This window comes from Colossoma macropomum, unplaced genomic scaffold (assembly GCF_904425465.1).
Source record: "Colossoma macropomum unplaced genomic scaffold, Colossoma_macropomum, whole genome shotgun sequence".
In the NCBI taxonomy this organism is placed as follows: Eukaryota; Metazoa; Chordata; class Actinopteri; order Characiformes; family Serrasalmidae; genus Colossoma; species Colossoma macropomum.
In genome coordinates, this window is record NW_023494806.1 from 32,098,270 (window position 1) to 32,114,387 (window position 16,118).

A 16,118-nucleotide genomic window follows, 5' to 3' on the forward strand; every position below is an offset into this window, starting at 1 on the left:
TAACAAAGAAGAAACATTCACCTGCATTATAAACACTTTAAGCGTGAAGATTTCAAGAAGCATTTAACGGTTGGATGTTTGAAACATTGTTACTGCGTTCCAGTGTGGATACTTATTTCCATGGACACTCGATAGAAACGGAAAACCTGAGCTAGGCTGATAACATTACAACATGCTTGTCTCAGCTCAGCAAACTGACCTGAAGTATACTGAGGTAAATTCATTTGCATTAAAATGACTTCACTGTGCATTTCTTGTACTGCAGCTTCTGCTGTCTCTCTTCTGTCACTTAGTCTGTAGCCAAATGCTGACCCTAACCTAACATTTTTATTATGGGTGTAGTCAACATGAAGCATAAGTTCCTTAACATGAGCACATTGCCAAGGACACAATTTTAAGGAAGTGGCTGTTAAGGCAGAGGTTGCACAGGTTCATTGGCTTGCTGCTCCAGCTGATGTTGACTTGGTCCAGAAACAACGCATTTCTCAAAATAACATACGGGAACATTGTCCTCTGAGGACAATGAGTCTTCATCAGCATCCAACATTGTACCAGTTAGCTTGTTTTGTTTCTTTTTTTTTTTTTGGCCATTGTTTTTTCTTGCCCTCACTGAGCTATAATAGCTACTTGGATATCAGTCAAATATCAGCTACCATTAAGCTGAGCCTGAACACAGCTGAGCCTTACCCCTCATAACTGCTTTTGCACTCAGTTTAATGGAGTTACTAAATGGCTAAACAAGGTTATGCTAAATTGATAAGTTTACTTTTACTGAACTGTTGGGTTCACATCAGCAAATTTAGTGCCACCAATGAATTTTTGTTTTTTAAAAAGTTACAAAACTGCCCACGTATGTGGACACCATGTGTGAAAGATTCATTTTGAACCATTTAACTCGCTAACCAATTCATCTAGCTTCATAATATAGACTCCCACACAGTATCTTTAGCAGAGGGCGTGTCGTGAAACAGCTGTGCCAAATCTTGTAAGTTGGCCTACGAGTTCTGAAACGAATTTATTATCAGGTTTATAGATAACAGTGTGTCATACTGTGTCAGAAACCAGATAAGCAAGTGTATTAGAGATTTCTTAAGAACTTGACTTGATAATAGACACAGGTGTGATGACTTAGGCATGTCTTGGCAAATCACATTTAACTGACAAGGGTGTGGCTTTCAGCGAAACATCCCCAATGAGATACTATTTTCACAAAATATTTTGTTGAAGTGTTGAAGTCATTACGACTCCTGGTTCCTATCACCACCACTGTAAAGGAATCTGAGTGGGTCAGTTTCTCTAAAATCAACCATTTCACATCAAACCACTCTGAATTGCTTTCGAATGACCTGAATTATGGCGAAATTTTGAAAAATCTGTTCCACTCTAAGTTGTACCTTATTCATCAGAAGGGGATGGAAAGGAGGGATGGTCGATTTACAAGGGGGTCTTAACTGAGGGGTAGCCAATGGACCCCCCCCATCAAATTGCTGTGCATGTTTAATTTTTTTTTTCTGAACTGTTTCACTGTAAAGCATTTGGAAAGTAGATATGCTTTGGAGTCTGTAACAAATGTGCTAAAAAGGTAGAGATTTTTATTGAACTTCCTCTGAATTCATTTGAATGATTAACCTCTGTCTGTCTCCTTCACAGGCAGGCGTGGGCCCTAGTGGCAGTGCTGGGCGGAGGAAACGGCTCATGCACAGAGGACACCCGAGAGCACGAGAACCACGACACGGGCGGCAGGGCGCTCGCTCGCCGAGACTTTGTCACAGTGGATGGCGTACGCTTCTCTGTTGCGGCCTACAGCGAGTGGAGAAACGGTGCGCCCTTAAACCACATTCAATAAAACAGAACAGTGCTCACAGGCCTGGAGATGGCTAAAAATACTGTTTATACCCCAACCGTAGTCAGTCAACTGAGACAAGTCTAAGGTTTGCCTTTTTAGTTTTGTACTGGAGCTACGAGACTAATGTAGCTAACAAGTAATGGAAGTTTATACCTACGTGTTAGCATTGTGCACACTGCATGCCTAAATCAATATACATTTGCCTCAAACTGCACTCAAATAATCTAAAATAGGCTTGCTTAAGTGATTTCTGACACTATTTGAGAGACTGTTATCTTTAAACATAAACTAAAGTATAGCTAGTATTCTCTTTCTAAGTAGTTTAATTTCATTCTTGTCAGCACACAACATACAGGCACAAAATATGTCCCGTGAATAACTGACCAATACCCAATAAATGGCCAGAATCTCCTCATTTGATTTAAACTGGGCAATCCTAATCCTGGTCTTGTGCCCATTAGCGGCACTTACACCTTATGTTGTGTTCCTCTACACTCTCTCTGTGGTCGAATCAGAGAAACTCACCAAGCAAAAGCTAACCACCAAGCGCAAGCTAACCTTAAAAGCATAATTGAGCATAGGCATATCAAGCTAGTTTGTCGATCATCTGTCCATTTCTTAGTTGAGTGGGACACCCCCATATTCTCTGGAGGCACATCCAGTTTTAAAGTGAAAAAGAAGTTTACCTGTTTAAGGATGTTGCCATATAAAAGCTGAATAATGTTTTAGTGAGTGGACACAGTGGGCTAGTTTACAACATGACCTGTATATGACACATTTCACTCCTTTCTTAATGCTTTGCTTATGGGAGTGTTGGAATAAGGGCTGGCATAAAAGAATATTAGGACATGCCCAGACAGCTCTCAGATAAACAGTCTCGTAAGTGATTTTCAAGCTGTGTCTTATTAAGTTGGCTTGACAAAACTAAATTGCTGTTCTTTGTTATATAACAGGACACATTTTTCGAGTTAAAACCACAAAACTTTGCATAATTGTAGAGCCTGCATAGATATTATGCACTTTATTATGTGCTTTTGGGACTGATTGCATGTGTGGTTTTCATACTACATTTGGTCAAACAGTTTTCCCATAGCAAACGAATAGTCAAACGTTGAGAAAGTTCAGATCTAACTGCCACAAATGATGACAAAGAGGACATCTCTCCCACTGACCCTCATAGATATTGCATACAGACTCACAAACATACTAGTACATATTAGCAGCCACCTGGAACACCATAGAGATGGCCTAGCAGCAGCTTAGCGACCACATGGGTATAACATAGCAATGACCAAGGAACACCTTAGCAATCTTCTGGGACACCACAGCAACACCTTAGCGACAACTTAGGATAACTTAGCATTGGCCAACAATACCTTAGCAACCACCAGGATTACCAAGGCCTAGTAACAGCTTAGCAACCATCTAGGGGAGTTTATAGTAATGTAATTTATAGTAGTTTTATTTTTTTTTTAATAACACTCACTTTTAATATCATACAAATACTTTTAATATTAACCTCGTAGCTCCAGTGCAAAACTAAAGAAGCAAACTTTGGACATCATGTGTCTTTTCTGATTGTCTACATATGGGAGGGCAGGGGGGGATTTCTGTCAAATGACTTTTTCACCAAACTATTCCCTCAAACAGTCCTTTACAACAGGCTTTTCTTTTTGTTAATGCATAGCTAAGCTCTGTGTATTGTTTCTGAGGGCAGTTATTCTGTCTCCAGGGTTTGAGAGCAATGACCTTGGTAGCTCCAGCAGGCTTCCTTTCATTTCCTAAGAAACAAAGGCAGCTCTATGTATCAGACTCAACTGTGTGGTGGATGACCAAGTGTGTGGCTATTATCGGTGAAGGACTAGCGTGACTCTGAACGCTCTTGAATGTGGAACTGCTTGCAGTGACAGGACGAATGTTCACAAGGTCTGCATTGACCACACTGGCCCATTTCAGCTGAAAATCATAGCTGTTTTGGTCTGGAAATGTTACGTTCTGTGATAAATTGTCACATTTAAGCTCTTGTAGCTATTATTATGGGCTTGGACTGCTTCTTCGAATTCTTAGCAGCAGTTTGAAGTTGTATTTCTCCTTAATGCAGTTATATAAGCAGGAGGCACAACTCATATTTATAATGTGTGTCATAGATCATCTGATAGGCTCAGAATATGTAGATGTACATTCACTGGCCACTTGGTTGGAAACATCTACCTTATAGATCCATTCTCACAAATTGAGCAGAAAACTATACAGAAGCTTCATCAACTAAATATATCATTTTTTTCGATATTAGTGTGTTCACTCTTTACCTTTGCTAGAGCTTCCGTTCTTTTCAGGAGTCTTGCTTTCAGTTTTCAAGGAAATCTGCAGGGATTTGTTTTTTCACACCTCCAAAGTTCAGTCTTAGAAGTTGGTTGTATTTTCTACTTTGCACAATCCAAGTGATCCCAAGCGCATTCAGTGATGTTGAGGTCTGGACTCTGGAGTGGTCAGCAGCTTCTTGAGCTTCTTCACAGCTCAGTGTTTATACCGCTGCTTCAGATTTTATGAAATGTCATGAAGTTGCAATTACAAAACTCTGCTGAGGGCTTTTAATTTGAATTGACAGTTACAGGAAGTCGAGGAACATTGCATGAACAGTCAGAGCAAAGTTGAGCCAGCGTTCCAAATGATACGGTTGTCAGTGGAGTGGACTGTCCAGGCTGACTTAGCACACTGTGAGGAGGTTGGGTTGACCTTATTTTGCAATTTTATTGGGTTCAGTTTTAAATTTTGTGGACTTTTGCAGACATAGGTGGTCTGAAATATGAATAAAGTGGGTCAAAAGGAACTGTTTATCTGTTTTGGACTGTATACCACTTGGCTACTTGCTTGTTATACTGTGTTAATGCTAGCCAGCAAGCCAACGAGGGCAAACTACTGTTAAGGATGGTATATCTTGTTTGTTTACAACTTTACAGTGAGAAAATGCACTGAATGAAACGGGTAAGGCTGAAGGCCTGTGCCTAATCTTCAGTGGCTGGACAGTAGAGAAAAGAAGCTGAAGGTGGGGGAAATGGCTTGAGGGGGGTTGGTCTTGACCCAGTCGTGGGGTAGGGGGACGGTGTCTGGCCTGTCACCGCTACTGAAAAAAATCCTAGAGGACACACTGCAGCTACACATCCTTTCAGACCCATACCTTTGAGTTTTGAGTCTTCTTGCAGTGGAAGGATGGACAGAAACACCAGGTCTGAAGCAAGAGTGGAGCTTTATCTGATGGGGACAGTTTTAGTGGTCTATCAGGTCTTGTTAGGACTTTTAAGGAGCTGATTAGTTGTTAGGAGTCCCACTTTCTGTTTTGGAAGTCCAGTTTTGAAACTCCTTACTTTTCTTACCTTATGCAAGTGAATTATCTCACCTGTTGCAGTATATTTTACCAGCCCCCCCCCCCTTATTCATCATTGGTCAGTTTCTGTCCACAGGATCACTGTTGACAAGCGGTTGGTTTGGCTGTTTGACCATTTTCGGCACAGAAACTGACCACTGATTAAGAACTATAGCAGGGGTGCTTAGTCCTGGTCCTGAATAATTTAGCTCCACCCCTAATCTAACACACCTGATCCAGGTAATGAAGGCCTTCAGGGGCATCTGAACATTAGAACCAGGTTTGTTGGATCTGAACTCCCCAAGATAGTAGATCTCCAGGACCAGGACTGGGCCATCCCCCGATCTGTGGTCTCAAACTGTACATCAACAAGGCAGAAAGGTTTCTGATCAGCAGGCTGGTGAGGGTGTATGGAATGCCGTTGTTGTGTAACGCCACAGGTCAAGTCAAGTCAAGAGGCTTTTATTGTCATTCCATCTATGTACAAGTACACAGTGGAAGGAAATTACGTTCCTCCAGGAACAACACAGTGCAACAAGGAACAAGAAGTACAAAAGTACAAAATGACAAAGTGCGAACATGCAGACAGTGTGCAAACTAAAATTAAGCTAGAAACAATAAAATAAATACGATAAATTAAACAGACATTAGACACAGTAAACAGACCGGACAGTGTAGCACTGACACAGCACAGATTTCTGGACATGAGGTAGTGGAATAAGGTGCAGACATATTTAACATGATGTGATCTGTAAGTTACGTCAGATAACATACATATACACAGCAGTTACTGAGGTAGTAAAACAGTTACTGAGATAGTGAAAACAGTGTAACACAGTGTAAACTCAGTATTGGCAACAATGTTCCAGATAGTGCAAGTAGAGCATCAAAAGAGGTGTGTATGAGTGTTGTTTAGTTCAGTCCTTGTGAGTTTAAAAACCTGATTGCTTGAGGGACAAAGCTGTTGCAGAGTCTGGCAGTGATGGCACAGATAGGTGAACAGGTGTTATTTTGGATGGCTGTATTCAGCTCCAGGCTGTTATTTTTTGCATGCCTGCTCTAAAAGAATCCTAATCTATTTATTGCACGCCCATGAGGGACGGGGAATTTTCAGATGGGCGTGTGAATGTGTAGCGGCTAACATTCCAGAGCCCCTTCTCACTCTCCTTCAGTTCACAGGCAACTCTCAAAAATCATGTTCTATCCCTGTGATCTGCTCTAGCGCTATGGTGCGGGTCTGTTTGACACGTGTTCCCTTCTGTTTGAAATCTGTAGTTGTTTGTTGTTGCGAGTTGTCAGTCTGTTCCAAGGCCGCTTTTATGGTGTTTATATGTCATCTTTGTTCTTCTCTGTTCTTCTCTTTTTTCTGGAACTGTTTGTTTCACTTTTTTGTCTCTTGAAGCAGCTCAGTGCAGGCCTGGGTGATTAAACGATAATGAAAATTGTTGATCTTTTTCAATAGCAGTTGTGCTTTCTTGAGGTATTTTAAAATTTGAAACAAACCATGTCGTCATTTGTCCGGCAGGTTTCCCAATATCAGGGTTCCAGGTGGACGCAGTGGACCAGGTGGTTCTGAACCTGCAGGATGACGTCAGCAGCTGGAGAGCTGGTGAGCGGATCGTGGTGGCCAGTACAGACTACTCAATGCACCAGGCCGAGGAGTTCACCCTGCTGCCCTGCCCCCACTGCACCAAGAGGCAGGTCAGAATACAAGGTGAGAGTTTATATGGTTGTCCACCAGTGATGAGCATTGACTCCATACACACTCTATGGCCAAAAGTATATGGATACCTGACCATCACACCTGTGTGACATTGTTAGACATCCCATTCCAAAACCATGGGGATTAATATTGAAGTTGGCCTACCTTTGGTAGCTATAACAGCCTCCACTGTTCTTGGAAGGCTTTGCACAAGAACAGTGGGAGGGAATTTATGCTCATTCAGTCAAAAGAGCATTTGTGAGGTCAGGTGCTGATGTTGGATGAGAGGGCCTGGCTCGCAATCAATGTTCATTTCATTCCAAAGGTGTTCAGTGGGGTTTAGGTCAGGACTCTGAAGTTCCTGCACATGATTTGTGCACAGGAGTACAGTCATGCTGGAACAGGAAAGGGCCTTCCCCAAACTTTTGTCACAAAGTTGGAAGCATATAATTGTCTAAAATGTCTTTGTGTGCTGAAGCATTAACATTACCCTTTACTGAAACTAAGGGGCCGCAGCCCATTATCCCCCCACTACCAAACAGTGGGGCAGTACATTGTAATTGTATTTCATTTGTGTATTTTATTGTGTTTGTGGCTGTTTGTGTGCATGTTCTGCTGCGGTTTGTGATTTGTAATACCTTGTCAGGAGAGGCTGTTTTACTGCTTATTATCTTTTTGTTAAAACCTCACTGTGTTTACAGCTGGATTGATTGATTTTTCTCAGCATTTCAGCGTCCATGCCTCAGGGACATAAAGCAAAAACTCATCTTTCAGTTTATCCCTGAAATATAATAAGTAACAGATGCTGACAGTGGAGATAAGGGATTTTTCTCATGATATTGACTGAACTGCGTCTTCCTCTGGGACAGGAAAAGGGTGGGGGATGTTTACTGGTTGTTGTTTACTTATGAACACACGGATGCTGTCAGTAAAGAAAATATCCAGTGTCTCTCGGTCTCCAGGGGTTGTTTGATCAAAGTGAGTTGGTATTTGTTATTTTACATGAAGCTGGCACTGGGGGCTTCCCTCAGTCTACATAGAACAATGTTTTTATTACAAGAAAAAAAAAGCTTGTTTGTAGACCACAGACCCACTAGGGATGGGCATTTTTAAGTAGAAGTGGCAATATGTGCTTACTGAGGTTAACCTTTTTATCTGAATGGGTGAGACAGAAAGGAACCACTGTTTTTAAGTCAGGTTTTTTTTTTTTTTTACCAAATCAGCTCAGTTAAACTCAACCTGGCTATGACTGAGGTCAGCTCAAGTCGGCTATGACCGAGCTAAACTTGACTGTGACTGAGCTAAACCTGGCTATGACTGTACTAAACCCGACTATGACTGAACAGAACCCGGCTATGACTGAGCTAAACCTGGCTATGACTATGCTCTGCAAAACTTGACTATGACTGAGCTAAACCCAGCTTTGAATGAGCTAAACCTGACCATGACTGATCTAAAACCTGGCAATGACTGAGCTAAACTCGACTATGACACAACTAAATCAAGCTACGACTGAGCTAAACCCAACTATCACTTAACCTAGCTATTACTGAACTAAACATGGCCATGACAGAGCTATGACAGAGAGACTATGACTGAACTAAACCCGGCTATGATTTAACTAAACCTGGCTAACGTTGTGCTCTGCAAAACTCAGCTATAACTGAAACTAAACACAGCTATAACTGAAACTAAACCCAGCTATACTTGAAACTAGACCTGGCTATGACTGAGCTAAACCCAGCTATAACTAAAACTAAACCCAGGTATGACTGAGCTAAACCCAACTATGACTGAGCCAAATCTGACTATGACTGAACTAAACGCAGCTATACTTGAAACTAGACCAGACTATGACTGAGCTAAACCCAGCTTTAACTGAAACTAAACCTAGCTATACTTGAAACTAAACCCAGCTATAACTGAAACTAAACCCAGGTATGACTGAGCTAAACCCAACTATGACTGAGCCAAATCTGACTATGACTGAACTAAACGCAGCTATGACTGAGCTCAACTAAAACAATATAAATAAAATAAAGTGAAATAAAATTATAAAACTTCTTATAAACTGAAAAAACAAGGGGCTAATAAAAGCTGTATTTCAATAAGAAATAAATTCAATCATAACAGCATATAGCGCACATGCAGCTGGGCCTGAACTGTAGTAACAAACATGCTTTAAAATTATTGTTAAATATTGAATGTATATATAATTGTTTTTTAAGGGGTTAATTTGTTGACGAATATGTGAGTACTTGTTTGGAAATGCCAGCAAGTGTTCAAAGCCTGTAAAATGCTGTTGGGCCTAGCGAATGCATAAACATTAAACTGATTTGGTGATGAGTTTTTTTTAGTTTACTTCTTTTTTTAGTGGCCAAAATGTGAAATGCTTGCCTGTAGTTTATTACAGCAGCAGCCAAGAGGTTTTACGCCTCTCCACCACATGCTGCACTTTGAATCCTTTGCTCTGCTTCCAGACACAAAACATTTCCCAACTCTGGTGATCAGTCCTGGTGCCAAGTCAGGCCTTAGCTTGGATTAGCTGAGCTGTGTCTCAGCAGACTTTCCTCCAGTAAAGGTTCCATGCTTTACAACAATAATGAAAAAACTCAGTTTGTCCCTTAGCTCAGATATAGTTTATCAGCTAAAACATGTTCAATTTGTCCCTTAGCTCAGATATAGTTTATCAGCTAAAACATGTTCAATGTGTGAACATGTGGCTACGTTAGCCTCATAGCTCCAGTGCAAAAATAAGATGCCTTAACTGATTAACTGATTTGGTTAAGGGGGAAATCTGTACATTAGATTTTTTGCTTTAACATAAACTGCCACTGTAGGAATTTGTTGTATGCTTTACTTTTAGGGAAGCCGCAGTTCACTCACATGGGCGAGATTGTGGATGGAGTGGACATGCGAGCGGAGGTAGCTCTGTTGTCCAGAAACATCCTGATCCAGGGAGAGATGGAGCGCTCCTGCTACGCTAACAACTGGTGCCAGTACTTCAGCCACGACACCTTTGGAGGACACGTCAAGGTCAGATTATTCAACGAGATGTTTGTGTGCATTTTTGCTTGTTTAACACTGACTTTACACTACTGCCAAGCTGCTGGCCTGGTTTTCTGGGCTTAGAAAAGTGCTTTGGTCTGCTCAAGGGAAGAATTCTTAGGTGGGAATGAAGGTGTGGTAGCCACTCTCAGAAATCTCAGAGTGCTTTTAGATGAATTCAAGTGACAAATGAAAGGAAAAACATGTTACATGTGCAAAAAACATCTTAAACAGATGATACAATCATCTTTGAATATAAAGGAGCATCTGGGAAAGCAGAGTCCTTCCTGAGCAAGTAGAGGCTCGCCACTTTGCCAAGAAATGCCTCAGTGTACATTCCCAACAGCTTAGGCACAGATGGCACTGTATTAAAAACCAGCCTGCTTCTGTGATGGATATGAGCACATGAGCTCAGTAATACTGTTTAATGCTGTGTCCACAGAAGCAAGTTAAGACTGTACAATGCGGAAGTCATATGTCAACAATGCCCAGAAACGCTGCTGACTTCTCTGGGCTCAAGCTTGTCTGAAATAGACTGTTGCACAGTGGAAACGTGTATTGTGGTCTGATGAGTCAGCGTTTCACTTGGGAACTGAAAAGTAAACTTATGTTTATGGAAATAATGCACGTCATGTTCTCCGGGTCAAAGATGAAATGAGTTGTTACCAGTGTAAAGTTCAAAATCCATGGTCTGTGATGGTATGGAGGTGTATTAGTAGGTAACTTGCACACATGTGAAGGCACCATTAATGCTGAAAGACATACATACATTTTGAAGCAACATACACTGCCTTTTAGATGACGTCTTTTTCAGGGACATCCACGCTACAGCAGCACAACCATGTAATCAGAGAGTGCAGGGAATGATCTCTTTCAATGATGACTGTGCTCCCATACACAGAGAATGAAGGGTCACTGAATGGTTTGTTGAGTATGTAAATGATGTACATCGTATGCTGTGGTCTTCAGTCACTAGACCTCAGTCCAGTTGAACACTTACGGGAGATCTGGACAACTGTGTTAGACAGCACTCTCTACCACCATCATCAAAACACCAATTGTGGGAATATCTTCTGGACAAATGGTGATCCATCCCTCCAGTACTGTTCCAGGGACTTGAACAAAGCCATGCTAAAGTGCACTGAAACTGTCTCACAGTGGCCCAACACCTTATTAAGACTCTTTATGGTGTCTTTTTCCCTTTAATTTGTCTGTAAATCCTTAATTTAAAAGTAACTAATAGTAACTTTGTTCTTTCTTTTTCTTTCTCTCTCTCTGTCTTTCTTCTGTAGATCTTGGGTAATTTCACCTCAGTGCATCTCTCTCAGGTTGAGCTGAAGCACATGGGTCAGCAGGCGGTCAAGGGAAGTTACCCCGTCCACTTCCACCTGTGTGGAGACGTTGACCAGCGGGGAGGTTACAACCAACCAGCCTACCTCGATTCTCTCTCCATTCATCACTCTTTCTCTCGCTGCGTCACCATCCACGCCACTAATGGCTTGCTGGTGCGTGTATGAATGTTTGAGCAGTGACTCATATAAAAATCATTGTGCCTATAATATTTGTATATGTTTGTATTTGTATTTTATTTTTATATATATATATATATATATATATATATATATATATATATATATATATATATATATATATAGTTATTAGAAACACCCACCTTGTTCTTCCACTCAGTGGCCACTTCATTAGAAACGCCCACCTTGTTCTTCCATTAACTGTCCACTTCATTAGAAACACCCACCTTGTCTGACCACAGGACTGCTTTTGACCACAAATGAAAATGGATATGTCTAAGTCTAAAATGATGTAATTATGATTAGCAAATTAACTGAGTGTAATTTAGTGTAATGCTTTGTTTCTGATGAATGATGAAATGGAAACAATAGAACAGTGTTTTTAGAGATGTTTGGACCCTGCTGTACATTTGAGATAGAAATTGTGCCAAAATGACCAACGCTGCTCCTCCCTGATTGTTGTTTTGAAGGTACGGGACACCGTTGGCTACGACGCACTGGGTCACTGTTTTTTCCTGGAGGACGGGATCGAGCAGAGGAATACGTTCTTCCACAATCTGGGTTTAGTGACCAAACCAGGCACCATCCTGCCCACTGACCGCAACGATACCATGTGCACAGAGATACAAGACCGTGTGTACAAGGGCTACATTCCCTCACCAGCCACTGAGTGCAAGTATGACATCACAGACTCACGTCGTGTGACTTAGACAAGACATGCTTGGTGTCTGAAGTTAGCTTTTATAGTCTTACACTGAAGCTACAAGTCTAATGTAATAATTGAAGTAAATGAATCTTATATAGCAACAATTAGCACTGTGTCATCACATACCTGTCTCAACAGTATCTCTAATAGACTTGCTTATGCAGATTCTAACACTGTATGACATACTGTTACCTATAAAAATGGAAAGAATTATGTTAGCATAGCTGAAAACAGTAACAGCAGAAAATTGAGGTTCAGTGCTTTCATAACCTAAACACTAACTAAAGAAGCAAACCATAGACAAAAGATACGTCTTGGCTGATCGACTCCATTTACTGTAAGGGAGAAATATAGATTGTTTGCTGAACTATCGCTTTAAATCATGAGCCATATTTACCAAGTGCAGCCCTGCTAATCCAATCATATTCTTAGGGTCTAAAGGACCGAAACAGTAACCTACAGTATTTTTATCCTGACAGTTTGTGGGCTGACAAATGAATCAGATTTGCACAGATATTCGCCTTTATTGCCTTAAACATAGAACCTATTTCGAAAGTTGACATACGAAGCTAACATCAGCTTACCTCAATAAATGCACCAATTTACCTCAATAAATGCACCAGTTTACCTCAATAAATGCACCAGTTTACCTCAATAAACCACCCAAATAGTATCTGCTCTGTGAGGGTCCATGGGAGTCCTGACCACTGAAGAACAGGGTAAAACGGGGCTAACAAAGTATGCAGAGAAACAGATGGACTACAGTCTGTAATTGTAAAACTACAAAGTGCACCTATGTAGTAAGTGGAGCTGATAAAATGGACAAAGAGCGTAGAAACAAGGACGTGGTCATAATGTTATGCCTGATCGGTGTATATTAGTTTTTGTGAACTGTTGTGACAAATAGTGAGAACAGGAAGTGGATGGAAGCACTGAGTTAACTTTAAACAGAGCTAAAATGCTGTATGTGTGGTGTAGCCCTGTTTACTGCTGCTGCAGCCACCTCACATCAAGCAGTGTCTCTGTACAACATGCCAGCGATTTCTGTAATATTTCTGTTTTCAAAAGAACAAAGAACTTTTATATGTAGTATGAATTTGGTAGATGTTGTCCAGATGTAGCTAGCTACGCTAGAGGCTGTTGCTAACTGTAGCTGTATTCCCAAACAAGGAAGCTAGTTTTCCTTTGCTGCTGGCGCCAGCTGGTTAACGTGGAGCAGGTTCTGTGACGCATTTACAGCATTCCAGCGATTTCTCTAACATTTTAAAAGCAAACCAAAACTTTTATATGTAAAGTCTTTTTGACAAACCTTGTTTAAACTCTCTTTTACCTCATGGTAGGCTAGCAGGCCACAGGCGCTAATTAGCAGTTTAAGCAACACTTATATATGATATAACTTGAAAGCTAGCTGGCTAGCTTTGTTAGCAATGTGACCCATATTTACTCACGTTCACGAACCGCAGCTCTGCTAATCCAACCATATTCATAAGGTCCAAAGGGCAGAAACAGTAACTTACAGTATTTTTATCCTGACGGCTTGTGGGCCGACACATTCATCAAATTTTCGCCTTTAATGACGTACAAACTGCTCCGTGTCCAATTCATGAAACCTTCGAAAGACGTGGAAACGAGTAGAAATTAAAGTGCAAAATGATGCCACGCCCACCAGTACCTCATTTACATATCATTTACATGAAGCATACCCTAACTCATGGAGATGTTTCTGTTAGGAGCTAATGAAAGGACAACATGGCTCTGCTTGTAGGCGGAGTTTGAGGTTGAACAGTGAATGAATTGCGCCCCCTACTGACCAAACTTCATAGTGCTAAAAATAAGCGACTTGGAAAGAATAAAATGTGAACGTTTTAGTTTTTTAAGACAGTAGAGTGACGTGATTGTGTAGTGTGATTGTTTATGTAAAATAACACATTTAAACGCTGTATTATTGCAGCTTCTGTTTTTTATTGCTTATTTTGTGGGCGGGGTCTGTAGTACAAAAACAAAAGCATAGTGTAATGTATCTTTAAATGGAACATGGAATAGTTGCAGCATTTGTTTACATCAGTGTGCATGTAAATTATGTACTTTTCTGCTGGTTTGCAATGAGCACCAATTATTAGTATTTCTCCTATTTTCGATTGTGTTTTTGTTATTGGAATTATAGATGATGTTGATAATAGTTTTAGTTTTCTTTAATCTCTCGTCTGTGTGTTCGCTTTAGAGCTGTGTCTACATTTTGGATCGCCAACCCAAACAATAACCTGATCAACAACGCAGCAGCAGGTTCACAGGTAAGTCTGACCTTCTTATCTTTAGTTTTAAGTTAAGATCTAGAATAGATTTTTATGGTAGTTTCACATCAGAGAAGCAAATTATATTTTCATTTAGGAATTCTGACTTAAAACATCAAGTTAGGAAATCCTAAACTGCTCAACCTGGGTCGATTAATTAGTCAAGTCTGTTGCCTAGCAACCGACAGTACGTACACTGCTGAATACGTCATCAAAATAATGTTAGTTAGCTAGATGGCTAAGTTAAAATAAAGCTAAAGTGCAGTGAAGTTAAAGATAAAAACGTGAATGCAAAAAATATTATTATAGACATTTATAATTATAGCTAGGCTTTAATACACATACATGTACTATTTGATGTGTTTGATTTTTTGGGGAACTATTTATCACGTAGGTATTTAAATACTGGATCCTGCAGCCCAACGGGGCAAAAAATAGCTGAGAGACAGTAATTCGGGATTCACCGACATCCATACTCGATAAATGATGCACTCTTTGGCTATAGAGGCTGGAATTTCTAAACTTTCATAGCTAACACACTATTTAGGGAGTACGGAGCCATTTGGGATTCAGCCTGGGTTTGATGCTGCTTCTAACCGAAACACGAACATTTGAAGCGTGTAAGACATTCAAGTGACATTTGTAGACTTTTACACTGCCATTTTACAGTTAATCATACTGTAAGTACTTTAATTCAAGCCTGTGATATTGAAGATTGAGCTGTTTAGGCTGTTAGCTCTTTTAACCTGTTTGCTAGCTGACCAGCCTAGTTCTAGTTAAGAACATAAGTTGTCAGCTCTTCAGTTTAAACAAAAAACAGGTTCTTACTTCATCCATATACTCAGTGGTCCATGTGAGCAGCATGAGAGTCAAAGATTATTCCATTAACAGCACAAGGATTTTTCGTGCTGTGATACACAGTTCAGTTGTTGTGAGACGGTCTTAGGTGTGTGTATATCGTGGGTTTTACAACAGCTTCGAACACGGCTCAGCCAATCGGATTTTAGGACCGGAACGATCCATTTTATGAAACTCATTTAAGAACAGTGCTGGTAGAAAGTAGAAAGTAGGTCTGGACAGTGCATGGAGTAGTTACAATATATCCGCTATTAGTTTTCATGAAGATACAAGAGTAGGCAATATCGTGACCTTAATGCTCCTCATTACACACATTTTGAAGCCCATCATTCTTTGTAGTGAATAAACATGATAAGCCTAAAGGTGGCTGATATGGCAAAACATATATTATGTAATGTATTATGTTGTGCAAAGGTTGTAGCGCATATGTTGTATGCTTTTTTCCAGTATGTATAACAAATAAATAGAAATTGTATCTTAACATTTGCAGAAAATTGCCATATTTAGGTTCCGTATAGAGGATATGTTCATTTAATTTTACTCAGAAAATCAATGAAACCCCCCAACATTTTTCATACCACTGTATCACTGCACCAAAAGACTGAAAATATGGAGATACATATATATTTAACCATATTGCCCAGTATTCTAATTCTAACCAAGATTACGAGTGAAAGTCCTAAGCCAGTAATTTTGCATGATATTTGAGATTAAGTAGTTAATCTGCTAGTAATGAAATTACTCATAGCAGTTAAATCTCCTCCATTCCACTCT

At 40.3% G+C, this 16,118-nt stretch overlaps 1 protein-coding gene across 4 annotated transcripts in view; it reads left to right on the forward strand.

Moving 5' to 3' along the window:
• The window catches only part of cemip2 (cell migration inducing hyaluronidase 2), a 64,506-nt gene that overhangs the window by 19,843 nt on the left and 28,545 nt on the right, over positions 1-16,118 (forward strand). For all 4 annotated transcript variants that reach the window (XM_036598487.1, XM_036598489.1, XM_036598486.1 and 1 more), the window contains exons 5-10: positions 1,651-1,820; positions 6,736-6,924; positions 9,779-9,948; positions 11,253-11,465; positions 11,960-12,165; positions 14,417-14,486. In XM_036598487.1, coding sequence (XP_036454380.1) covers positions 1,651-1,820; positions 6,736-6,924; positions 9,779-9,948; positions 11,253-11,465; positions 11,960-12,165; positions 14,417-14,486 — 1,018 coding nt within the window. The remainder of the gene's footprint in view (positions 1-1,650; positions 1,821-6,735; positions 6,925-9,778; positions 9,949-11,252; positions 11,466-11,959; positions 12,166-14,416; positions 14,487-16,118) is intronic.